Consider the following 13,537-nt stretch of genomic DNA (forward strand, 5'->3'; position numbering starts at 1 on the left):
CTAATGCAAGCCTCTTGAATCTTCAAGTATGAAGAAACTGACTCTTTTTACTTCAGGAACTAGATACTGGTGCACGTGCTGAAACACTAGAAGAAAAAAAACTAAATAATCTATGTGCATATACATAGCTCGACGAAAACATCCGATACGTACCGTGTCTGTAATTCCACGCAGATTTTTGTTTCTTTCGGCTGCATAAACATATGCTTTTCTGAAGACCTTCCATGCAGCATGAAAGTTTTTGTAGGAAAATGGTTCACAATACACATAATAGTTGCATTCAAATAAAGCAGATGGGCTTTTATTAAGTTTTATACTGGTCAATATTTCTAAAAACAAGCGTATTTTGGTAATTGTATTTGGAATTATTGCAGTATTTTGTAATCCCAAGGGAAGCGGAATGCAAGAACATCCGTGCGTTTACAATTAAGTTAGCGTTAAAGAAACCACGGTGGTCAAATTAATGCGGAGTCCACCGCTGCGGCGTGCCTCATAATCCTATCATAGTTTTGCCGCTAAAAACCAAAGCGTCATTAACCTTTAGTCCCACGTCCACAAACACATAGCAACAGCTTTTCGGCATTGTTGTCCAACAATGTGTGTTATGCATTGCGCACTCTTTCGGCCGGCAGATAAATAAAGCATGAAAGTGGACACTAGCTGGAATGTCTGCTGTGTGTTCGTGTATATGCATAACCTGTGTGAGTAATGGAGCGGCAACGTGAAGACGAAACTGTAGATAGCCACCTTGATTTCCGCAGTAAGGCGTTAGAGAGGTGATTACACGCTCAACTCGCCCGCTCTAACGGTCTTCCAACTTTGGTTTAATAGGTGCTGTCATCGCTCCAAACACGGACCTGTGAGTGGAAATGGTCTCTGGAACGATAAAATAGAAAACTAGAAGACAGAGGACAGAGACAGAGCGTTTGACGTCCACGTGGCGGCTCTTGGCGTGCTCCTTGGAAGCCATCCGGCCATCCCGCGCCGGTCCCTCATGAGCCACCCACGTGAGTCCGTCCGCGAACGCCAGTCACAGAGCCTCGAGAAGAAGGTGCGCGTACGTGCTCTCTTCCACTTCGCGCAGCTCGAACGGCTCGAGGATGTTGAGCGCCTCGAGGAGCACGCTGCCGTGGCTGGGAAATGGCACCGTGTGCCGGGCACCGCGATACCTCGTGCTCACGGCAACGACCATGCCATCGCCGCGCTCGGCAAAGTGCCGGAGGAGATCGGCTGCTTCCAGGACGCCTCCCGCGCGCTTGACGGCCGCGGCCACCGGTTCGGCCACGGGCCCCTTGTAGAAGGCGCCCGCGCCCTCTTGGCCCAGTCGCTCTAGAACGTCGGCAAGTGGCTTGTTGCACAGCAGCTGTCCAGCCCGGGGCACAGGTAAGAAGTGGCCTCCCCTCACCAGGGAGCCCAGCTTGGAATCGTAGGTGACCCAGTGGGCCGCGTTCACCACGCCCACCGGGAAGCCATCGCGAGCGAGACGCACGGCAGGTGCCAGGACCTCACTCATGGACACCCGTCCGCTGCCGCAATGGCGCAGGGTGTCGAACCAGCCCTTGACGGCACCAGGAACTGTGGCCTCCATGCCAGAGTCCGCTCCTGCCGCAAACAGCTCCCGGGTCAGGGCTTCAGGGCTCGGACCACTTCCGTCGATGCAGCGCACGGTGCGCGTCTTCGCATCGTAGAAGAGGGCGAAGCAGTCGCCTCCGATGCCCGTCGCGTACGGCTTGAGCACCTGGAGCGCGGCCGCAGCTGCCACCGCCGCGTCGGCCGCATTGCCACCACGGGTCAGCACCTCGATGGCTGCAGCGGTGGCAAGTGGGTCGTCGGTGCTGGCTCCGCCTTTGGACAGAAGATGAAGAAGCACGAGAGCCGGGGCAGGAAAGACAAGGAGGATGAAGTTAGAAATAACGCAGATTAAGATGGACGCCAGTTTCATACTGAAGCTTTAATGCTGTTCCGTTCTTTTAAGAAGGAACATTACATTATTTTGGCGCAGCCGGCCATCGAAGCCATCATGTGGGTGACGTTCTTCATTGACGAGACCTCCGAGGAGAAGATCACCTTTTCGAAGTACCAAGTTCAAGACGAAGCAGCGGTAGACCTACCTCGTGAGCTCTACTCGGATGAACTCGTGAACCTGGTTGTAGAAAAGGCAGCCGTGGACACTACTGAACTACGACGGAAAGGTGTTGTGAAAGTGAGCTTGCGTGTGGCGACCTTCAACGACCTAGTTCTTGAACCAGCGCGTCGAAAAGGCTCAGGATCACGGTCTTCGACGGAAGAGGTGAGCCTCGTTTTGGAAGCTCTTCAGCTGCAACAGGAACAGATTGTTCAACAAAACCAAATAATGACATCTCTTATAACCTCTCTGAATGCTGAGAAACCGATGCCTAAATTCGTAGAACCTGATGCCTTCGACGGTTTGTCTTCAAGTCCAGCAAGTTGGCTTGATTTCTACGAATATGCCGCTGGAAAAAACAAGTGGCTCTCTGATGAGGCTAAAATCACCAACATGCGCGTTTACTTGAGAGGTGTTGCGCGAAAGTGGTATGAAATATGCATTCTGGAAGATAGTGACGACTCTTGGAGCCAGTGGAGGAAAAAGTTTTTGACTGCATTCCGAAGCAATCCAGTACAAAGATGGAACACGGCGCTTAATTTCAAGTCTGCGCAAAGCTCCCTTGTCGAGTACTTCTTTGAGAAACGCCGTCTTTTAAAGCTGGCTGAGCCTTTGCTTCCATCTACGGCCGTAGTTGCCTTAATAATGCATGGATTGCACACTGAAGTGTTGAAGCAAGTGCAAATACTGTCACCAAAAACTCTAGATGACCTCCTCGCGTGTCTTCAGAACATACCATCAGCTTCGGAAACAAGCATAACCGCCAAGTCAAGCAGCTGTTTCAGTCGGAGTAAAGCGGACTGGTCAAGCCGCGCTCAGCGAGAACCGAGCCACCTCGCAAGTAGCACAGATAACTTGCCCTGGCGCGTTCCAAGAGGTCGAGTGAATAATATCGACACCGAAGCTCAGAAGTATTCGACAGAGAAAAACTAATAAACGAGGGTGATCAGTCCCACCCGATTACTCCAAATGAGACTGTTTATTTAAGTTGCTCTAGCCTACTTCACATTCCCGTCAAAGTAGGAAACAAACATATGATGGCTCTGGTAGACAGCGGTGATTCTGTGTCCATTATAAACGCCAAGCAGGTGGATGCAAGTCGCTTGCATAGTGGAAGAATCCTACGGGTACAAGGCTATGATGGAAAAGTAACGTTGCATGATCAGTGGGCCTTTGTAAACATCGAGTTCCAGGGTCAGAAAATAGAGAGCGAAGTGTTGGTGATAGAGGGGGTGACGTACGACTTCTTGCTATCAATACCAGATATAACGAAACTAAAGATCAACGTGTACTGGGACGATGTGGTTCTAGTCGAAGGAGAACAAGGAACGAGACAAATCAGGGTAGACAAGATAATCTACGAGTTGTCAAGTGCGCGGAGGATATCGCAGCGACCTACCCTGAACTGGTATGCATAGGGAGCTATCCTCAGGCGATGAAGTCACACCAGGTTCCTTTCGAACTCGCTGACAAGACCGTCATCCGAAAAGCACCTTACAATATGCCAAGGGAGCCAAAGATGTGGCTCAAGAAAGAGTTGCAGGAGATGCTAGATGCTGATATCATACGACTTTCGGTATCACCCTTCGCTTCTCCCATAACGATCGCACCGAAAGAAGACGGAACCTTCAGATTATGCACCGACTACAGGGTTCTCAATCGTCAGACGGAACTCGTACCATTTCCTATGCCGAAGATCGACACAATTATAGATGAGACCGGGGGTTGCCGACATTTTTCCCGCATCAATTTATGCAAAGGTTTCTGGCAGATCCCACTAACCGAAGAAACAATAATGTACACCGCTTTTATCACGCCATTCGATCTCTACGAGTATAACTGGCTTCCTTTCGGTTGGAAAAACTCGCCAGCGTGGTTCCAGAAGATTATGAACGACGTCCTCAAGCCATTCCTTGGTGTTTTTTTGTAATGTGTACATAGACGACATTATAGTCTTCTCCAAAACAGAGGCTGAGCATCAGGACCATCTATCTCAGGTGTTAAACGCCTTGAGCTTGGCACATTTCAAGGTTAATTTTAAGAAGAGTGCATTCTTTCAACAAAATGTTGTGTTTCTTGGAAGAGTCTTCGATGGGAACACCAAAAGCACAAAACAAGAGTCCGTCGAGAAGATCTCCCAGTTGAAGAAACCATATGACGTCCATTCACTGCGTGTGTTCTTGGGATTGGCAGGACATTTCCGATCTTTCATAAAGGACTTTGCTGTCAAAACTAGATGCCTCACGCGCTTAACGAAGAAAGAAGTTCCCTTTGAATGGAGTGACGAATGTGAGAGAGTCTACCGTGACTTGGTGCACAGAATTTCTTCTGACCCAGTTCTGCGCATACCAGACTTCACTTTACCCTTTGAATTGAACACTGACGCCTCACATTATGGGACTGGTGCAGTGTTGTATCAAAAATGTATTGAAGCATCCGGCCGAGAAAAGCGACACGTAGTAGGTTACTACAGTTACACCTTCAAGCCGTCTGAAACAAACTACACTACTACGGAAAAGGAAGCACTGGCTGTTCTGAAGGCCGTTGAGCACTTCCGCTCGTACCTGGAAGGTACAAAGTTCACTTTGTTCACCGATCACCAGGCACTCACTCATCTCTTGAATATGACCCAAACTAAAGGACGTATTGCCAGATGGGAGAATTACTTGCAGCAATTTGACTTCACCATCTCGCACCGACCAGGACTGCTTTTAACCGATGCAGATGCTCTATCAAGATTGATGGTACAAAACAACACGGAACAATCCGAAGAAATCAATGAAGTGAAGCTGTGGGAAGGCTCAGAACATCTGGTTTTTACTTAACGTCGGTATCAAGTCCCACCAACTCTTGTTTCCAGAGGGCTTTACTTGTACCACGATAGCCCAGAATCTGGAGGACACGACGGATTTTGGCGTACCTACAAGTTGGTCAAGAGGTTTACGTGGCCTCACATGAAGAAAGATGTCAGTCAGTAGGTTCGTTCATGCCATGTGTGTCAAGTACACAAAGTCAAGTATAAACAGCCTACGGACACCATGATACTACCTTACCACTCGAACGTGCCTTTTGAAGTAGTTCACCTGGATTTCGCTGAACTTAATAAGAAACGGGAAGGAGTCAGAAAAACGCAAGCTTTTCTTCTGGCCATAGATGAATGCACCAGGATGGTCGCGGCACGAGCAGGAAAAGAAGATTCAAATAGCGTCATAACCCTTCTCGAAAGAGACATGTTTAGAACTACGCGGACAGTCGTATGGGATAACGGCCCCGCGTTCAAGAGTGAAAAGCTAGCAAGATGGGCTCGAGATCACGATGTGTCGATCAAGTTCTGTGCGCCATACCATCCTGCGGCGAATGGGCTTGCAGAACGTGCCATACGGGACGTGATACAGTACATCAAGATGTACGATAATTTTCCTGGTGGATGGAAATGTTCTTTAGAAGCAGCCGTAAAACATCATACCAGATCCTACACAAGTGGCTTGGGGTGCAGTCCACAGTACGCTTCTACAGGAGAAACCCCTATTCTGCAGGCAGACCCTGATTTGGGAGTCTTGGAAAACCTCAAGATTGTCGAAGAGTCAACAAAAATCACAGGAGGAGAGGTACCGAAAACTAATGAAGAAGAATTTCGACAAGAGGCATCGAGCAGATATGCCAGACATTGAAGTCACCGACCTCGTAATAGTAAGGAAAGGAATAAGAGATTCCAGTGCCAAATTTTACGGTCCCTACTCTGTGACCAAGACAGCCACCCAGAACGGAATTTTGAAGACTGTCTGGTACACTGGTGAACGTGGATCAGTTGAATGTGCTTCAATTGGGAATGTCTTCAAGTATTACCCCAGGAGGGGTAATTAAAAGAAAGCGGGAAGGGTGAAGCGGTATGAGCCTTTAGACAGAAGATGAAGAAGCACGAGGGCCGGGGCAGGAAATAGGAGGATGAAGTTAGAAATAAAGCAGACTAAGATGGACGCCAGTTCCATACCGAAGCTTTAATCCTGTTTCGTTCTTTTAAGTAGGAACATTACAATAGACGCACTTCCTTGTTGCATAAAATAATATTCACCAAGGAAAGCAGAATAACTTGACTTCGTATTTATTTCAGTTCTAGATGTTATAAAGGTACAGGGAGGCATGGGTCCGAGCCAGAATGGAACTGATGCCTTCTGCGCGGTAATCAGGTGTTCTACCATCCACGCCAGTGCTTGAAACTGTTTCGGAAAGAAACCCTATAGAGGCGTCATATAGTGCGAGGAGTCGCGTTGACACATGCAATATTGCGGGCCAGAAAGGTAGAATCGCGCAGGGCGTCACGCCATGTGAATTGAAGAAGGAGTTCACGGTGTAAATGCATAATTAGTCGTTATCGCCGGCAACGTCATCAATAAAGCGCGCAACTGCACAGGTGTTCGTATTGCCTTACGGACGCGTGGCGGGTACTTCGCTAATTCGCAGGATGATTAATTATGACGTTGCTGGGGACTCGAACCGCAAAATATATGTTTTTCAGGCAAAATAAAGGGCCTACTGCTTATTTGGATAGATCATCACGTGTGTCTGCTGAAGCATCTGTAGCTTAATGTAGGGTGAGGGTAAGGGGTTAAATGTCGTGGCAGGCTTTACATTAGGGAGTTTTCAAATGACTCCAAAAACTATCCAGTCTTTATTTATTCAGAACGCTATCAGTTGCCGGGAAGTCGGGTTAATGTGGTCTTGGCCGAAAACCGTTGCTTCTATAGGTGCTGCCATGTTCGTTTGATGCACAGCTTTATAGGCAGGCATTGGGGCTCCCGTTAAATTTGAGCAATAACGTGCCCGACGACCACCCAATCGCCTCGGGCACGCGCAATGGCTTTGACACTATTTTATAGGGACTCCTAACCCCTATTATGTGATATAAACCTTGGGTTACAAGCAACGTGTGACAGTGATTGTCCTTTGCATTGCTGTTTTTAGTACACCTGTCACATGGCTGCCTCATGTTTATTCTAGGTACCCTGTTGGCATATGCCAAGAGGATGGCACTAGACCAGAAACCAAGCGACACCGAAGAACCCGATCGAAGGTTCTGGCGGCCTGCTCAGATATTGCCATTTTAACGCGAAAGTGTTTTATGCCGGGGTCCCCCACGGCTCCAATGACGTATTTCCGTCACGGATATGACGTTGCAAAATATAAAGACTAACAGCGTTGTAAAATATAAAGACTAACTCTGACGTGGTCAGCCTGACTACAAGGCCGCGCATGCTCTTGCCACACCACGTCAGAGCCCGAAACTGCTTCAAGGTGTCACCCCACAGAAAAAAACCGGCTGCTCGCGTGCTCTACACAGACGTGGCTGCGGCTGTACATAACAACGGATTTAAACAATTTTACTTGTGATACAGTATTGGCAATGTTCTGAAGTGTGACGGCTTCAATAGTAGTTTGATGTGGTACGGCATCGCTAATGTTGATAAAAAAGTACGGCTTCAGAGCTATTTGCTTGTTGTACAGTAATCGTAACGTTAAGAAACACTACGGCTTCAAAAGTAGATCCTTGAGGTACGGCACCGGCAATGTTTGTAACTACGGCTTCGGTAGTGTCTTGTGCCGTAATGGAGAACATGCTGGCATCAAGAGTTAACGTGTTGTTTTAGTGTATGATTACGGCAATTTTTTAACAGTGCACAACTACAACTGACGTTGCACCGACATTACGCCTGCATAGGCTGCTTTTCCAAACCAGTATATAGACCTGGCCTGGCTCTGTGGTAGAATACCTGATTGCAACGCAGAATGCTTGGGTTCGATTCCTGCTGGGATCCTACCTTTTATTCTTTCCATTCGTCGGGTCAACGCTGGCAATGTCGGTTTTTCCTAAAGATCTCGCATTTAAGCTGCCAATGTCTGTTCTCGCCGTTCCTGGCTAGATATATACTGTCAGTCACCTGTGGCACATACCCGTACACCGCGGCCCGTGGTAAACGGGTATGTGCCACAGGTGTCTGGAGGAAAGGGTTTGACGACGTACGCGACAGGATTTTCCCGTCATTCATGTCATGACCCGACAGTCATATTCGTCAAATCCTCTTACTCTCGCATGCCAGTTTTGGTCTACACCAAGTTAAGGAGGCGATCATGGGAGCACCTAGACGTAGGCGGCTAGATAGATAGATAGATAGATAGATAGATAGATAGATAGATAGATAGATAGATAGAAACGCTGAAAGTGCCAAAGTTTCGCTAAGGAGTGCTTTGCATTTAATAATAAAAACCTTCGGGTTCGAGTGAGAATCAAACCCAGGCCGTCTCCGTGGTAAGTAGGTGTCCTACCACAGAGCCACGCTATTTCATGAAACTGCTTCGAAAAGCAACACTATAAGAACGTCATGTAATGTAACGACTCTCCTTAACGCATCTAATATTGCGTGGCAGAAGCGTAGAATCGCGCCAGGCGTCAATACATATGAATTTCGCAACGAAAAGGTGTTTTGAAGGCCCACCCATTACAAAGCGCCCAAACATCATCATCAGAAGCAAAATCATCAACAAAGTGAACAGGTGCGTAGCTTCGCGTGTTGCCTTACGGATGCGTAGTGGGCCCTTCGCTGATTCGCAAAAGGAATACTTATGGCGTAGTGGGCACTTAACAAGTGTACTTGGAGTAGGCATTCTATGATACCGTGAAACGGCCAATGTTACGCGAACAGCCGGACTGAGTGCTCTATTGAAGGATGCGAAAAAGCGCTATCAACGGCATTGCTGAGGCATGCACGGACAACCGAAGCTAGGCTAGGAATTGAGAAGGCGATGCGCACGGGGCCCGATTGCGCTATCGCGTTCCACTCTTGAAGGCGAAGCAGCTCAAGCTTACTCCAAGTTTTTTAGATGTGAAGCATCTTATAGCGGAATTCAATCCGGTGGTGGTGGTGGTGTGCGGCGTGACCACCCTTATTGCGCATGCGCACACCTTCTCCACTTCCCCTCTCCACTCCCTCTCTCCCTTTTCCCTCTCCACACCACCTCTCCACTTCCCTTTCCCCCTCTCATTTCCCTTTCCCACCCCCTCTCCACTTATCCTCTCCCCTCCCATCTCTCCTCCTATCTCCTCCCCTTCCCCCCTCCCCTCCCACTCTCCCCCACTGCCCTTCCAATCCCCCTTCCCCCCTCCCCTTCTCCATTCCCCCTCTCCACTTTCCCCCTCACCACTCCACCTCTGAAACGCGGGCTCTACATGCCGAAACACTGCTTCGCATCGCCTCATGGTCCCCTTTAGCGGGAGATGGTGTGATTTTGATAAATCCCTCGAAAACTATGTTCTTAAATTTTAATTCCAGGGCAATAACTAACGCCCAAGTAATGCCGCTTTTTATTAACTCGTACCCATCCCACTATCAGATCGTTCTTCATTCCATGAAATTAATCTCGACCCCCATTTAAAATTCAACTTGCACATTGAAGAACTACAGCGGAAAACGTCTTACGATATCAGGGCACTACTAAAAGCTAGATGTTATTTTGACTTGACTTCCTTGATAATGCATTGATTCAGAGTCATCTTAACTGTTACTTTGCTTCATATTGTCACACTTTCAGTTGGTTGGTTGGTTGAAAAACTTTACTGAGGTTCTGCAAGGCGCGCGTCAGCGCGCAGCGGGCGACTCCCACGTCGAGACCGTCAGGCCAAGCCTGCCGGCCGCTCCGCGGGCCTGCTGGCGCCATCATTCATTGCATGATGACCCGAGGCGTAGCGCTTGTGTCTGCTTCTAATTTCTTGTTATTCTCCTCGAGAAATCACCCTGCATTTCTTGCTAATTTGCAAGGGGGTCCCAACAGCGAGATTGTACATAATTGATCCGAATACGTTTGCTGCAGTATAAAAATGGTGCATGGAGGGCTTGAAGATAACGAGAATGAAGTACAGTTCCATAAGCTTACCCATGCAGGCACGGCGACAATACCTGCGGCGCACCAAAGGAGGAGTCGGCAACTTACTATGATATTAGATCTTACAAGGCGTCCAATAATTAGATAATGACCATTCAAGTGCATTGAAGAGCACTGTGTCACCAGGGCAAAAACGTGCTTTTGGACCTTTGAGATGCAGTAACCCATATATTGCTGCTGGCATGCTAGCGTCAAAACAATTTCAGGGGTAAACACAGTAAAATAAATAGCAATATCGAAATTCACCATATTTCCCTTCACAACCACTAAGCCCTGGTGTCCTATATTTAGGACAATACGCTATTTTTCTCATAGACTGATGGAATGCTCAGAAAATATTATTTTCGTGCTCTTGAGGTGATAAAAAAGCAATATCACGAAGAAAAAAAATTATCTACCCGTTCAAAAAAATTCAGGGCTGAAAGGTATAAGCACAAAGCGTCGCAGAACGCGAATTCCGTAACCAGGCATCACACAATCCGAATTGCGCAACGAGTAGGTTGTTGAATGCTTCCAATCCATTACAAAGGGCTCTGCCATAATTCTTCATCGTCATCAGGCACAGCATCAACAATGTGCGCATAATGCCTTACACGCGTTTAGCAGGTACCAACGCTCTCCGTAGAATGACGAAAAATGGCACAGTGCCTGCTGCCCTACTTCTCAAAAATTACAATGATTTATAGCGTAGTGGGTTCCTCGCAAGTGCACTTGTATTGGTTGCCAAGGAAGCCCATAAGCGCATGATCCACTTCCTCGGGGTCTCAGTAAAATTACAATGATTTATAGCCGTAGTGGGTTCCTCGCAAGTGCACTTGTATTGGTTGCCAAGGAAGTCCATAAGCGCATGATCCATTTCCTATGGGTCTCAGTAAAGTTCTTCGCTCCCCCCCTTCCGTCTCTCTCCCACGTCAACGTATGTTATACATCATGACAGGAGAGGGAAATAGCGACGGGTGTCACCCAATGCAAATTACATAACTGGTGGGCCGTTTGAAGATTGCAACCCATTACAAAGCGCTGAGCCATAATTCTTCATCGTCATCAGTCGTCGCGTCAACAAAGTGCACATAATTCCTTACAGACGTGTAGCTGGTGCCTGGCTTCTCCGCAGAATGACGAATAATGGCTTAGTAGGTGCTTCCCAACTTCACAAAAATTGTGATTTATGGCGAAGTGGGTACCTTTCTAGTGGACTTGCATTGTAGCCTCAAGAGAGCTTAACGGACTCTAGAAACGCCGCTCTTCCAGCTTTCGCTATGACTGTGCTGTGGTTTCAGCGCAGGTCTGGGGTTTTTTTTCCAACGTTTTGTTAAGCTTCGGCCGCCTCCCACAAGTGCAGGAGGTGAGTGTCAATTGCGGGAATCTCTTCGTAGGTTTGAAGTGTAGCAATATGTTTTTTTCTGAATGTGGTTTATGTGTGTAGCCCACTCCGCGTAGCCGCCAGAAAATAATACGGGGGGAATAGTCTCATTGCGGAATTGTTGCCAATCGGTCAGCTTGGCTTGACCCCATTTTTTATGCGCTGGCTTTTCCACGAGTGTAACCCGGAGAAGGCAGTGATCACTGCCTAGAGAATCGCCCAAGTTCTCCCAGGTAGCATCCTTAGCATTTTTTTACGAGAGAGAGGTCCGGACACGTGTCACGGGTTACCGAATTCCCCATTCGAGTGGGGTACTCCGGATCCATGAGCAGCGTGAGGCGAAGGGTGGAGATAAGCCCCGCCAACTTACGCCCTCTGGCCTGCTCGTGTGATAGCCCCAGTGAAGGCTGGGAGCATTGAAGTCTCCAACAATCACTAAAGGATCCTTGTCTGCCAATTTGATTGCGTGAAGGAAGATTTCGCTGAAAGTTACGCGTGGTTTACGCGGGGGGCTGTATATATTTAGGATATGTATTGACGGGTCGCGACGTCTGAGAGGCAGTACCCTCACCATAGTGTATTCTTCTTCGGTACTCAAGTTTAAATCGACTTGAATCGCGGTATATGCCTTATTCACCAGGATGCACGACGCGGGGGGCCCCCTGGAAAGTTCGGTAGCTAGAGAATTTAGCATCCATGCCGGGCTCCTGCAAAGCAAGCAGGGCTGGCATATTTCCGAGGGACTGCAAGTAGAGCTGGAGGTGCGACCGCTTTTTCCAAGCTCTAAAACCCCTGCAGTTCCATTGGATAATCTCAAACTTTTGTAGGTTTTTAGCTTTCTTGTTAGGTCGGCTAGCCATCTTTTAGTATTTATTTACGGTGCAGGAGACCGACCCGGGCCTGGAGCTGGCGTGGCCGCCATAAGAGGCCGCACCGGCCCACCCGGAGCCAGCCCCGAAAGGTCTTCTTCCACTGCCTGACGAGAGGCCGTCTTGCGTTTGAGCTGGGGGGGGGGTCGCACTGAGTCGTGTTTTTAACTTGGGTGCTAACCCAGGGCTACACGGCTTTAAGAACTGAGTCAGAGACCTGGGCCACAATTTCAGGAAGTGCTTGGGTTAACGCTGCCGTGAACATGTCCTGGAAGGACGCGCGCACTGCCGACATGATTTGATTGGGGAGGGCTGCCACGGGCTCTTCTAATTGCTCGGTTTTACGCTCGAGGGACTCGAGGCGACCGTTGGCGCCAGTAGCGAAAACTGATCCAACTACCGTGTCCCCGTCCCGCCGAGAGACGCTAGTGAGGTCAGATGTCACGGAGGATCCGTCATCCCCGTCCTCTACCTCGGGCCCTGCTCTGGCTCGGATGACCCGACCTGCTTGGCTTCTAATTCCTGCATTTTGCGCGTAAGAAATCGGTTCCGGCGCCTGAACTCCTCTATCTGCTGCTGTAGGGCGGTTTCGGTAGGGGAGGGAGAAGGGGAGGGTCCGGAGACTGCCCCACCCCAACAGCTCACCTTTGCCTGGACGGGTGTCAAGTCAAGGGTGGAAAGTCCTTGACCATGAGGACAGGAGGCTTCCATGGTGTCCCAGACTTTATACATCGGTGGAGGGCCCACTGTGGGCCTTCTTGGGTTCTGGCTTATTCGGCTTGGTGGCTGGCGCTTTCTTGGGGCTGGTCTTGGGAATCTGAGCCTGTTTGTGGCCCCCCACTGTCTTCGGCTTGCATCCGCGTGGGGATCCCGACTTTATTGGCTTCCGGAACCGTCCGGCACAACGGGGAGCTCCAGTCTTGTGGCCACCGCAGCAGAGGAGGCAGCTCGGGACGCAATGTTGTTCTGTTGGGCCATCAGGAGTAGCAGCAGGTACCTGGACCCCGCAGCTTGCGCAGCGTCCAGGCTGCGGTCGCGGACAAGTATCTGCTCGGTGGCTACTGTGCCACAGAGGGGGCATGCAGGCACTGTATTCTTATACAGGTGAACAGGGAGCCGCTCGCAGTTGTATAACACCGTCCGTGGCATCTTGGTCCCCGCGATGGTGATCACTGCAACCGGGGTGTCGCCCAGCTTGCGCACAGTCACTACATTTGGTTCAGCACTGAGTTTGCTTTTCACAGT

The 13,537-nt window shown here is 49.1% G+C and overlaps 1 protein-coding gene across 1 annotated transcript; it reads right to left on the bottom strand.

Annotated features, from left to right (window-relative positions):
• Positions 1 to 928: 928 nt before the first annotated feature.
• LOC119385486 (glutathione hydrolase proenzyme-like) lies at positions 929 to 1,841 on the bottom strand. The gene has a single exon (XM_037652909.2). It carries the CDS (start codon positions 1,586 to 1,588, stop codon positions 1,031 to 1,033), a length of 558 nt encoding a protein of 185 aa, XP_037508837.2. The 5' UTR covers positions 1,589 to 1,841; the 3' UTR covers positions 929 to 1,030.
• Positions 1,842 to 13,537: the final 11,696 nt, after the last annotated feature.

The sequence above is a fragment of the Rhipicephalus sanguineus genome, chromosome 3 (genome assembly GCF_013339695.2).
Source record: "Rhipicephalus sanguineus isolate Rsan-2018 chromosome 3, BIME_Rsan_1.4, whole genome shotgun sequence".
Lineage (NCBI taxonomy): Eukaryota > Metazoa > Arthropoda > Arachnida > Ixodida > Ixodidae > Rhipicephalus > Rhipicephalus sanguineus.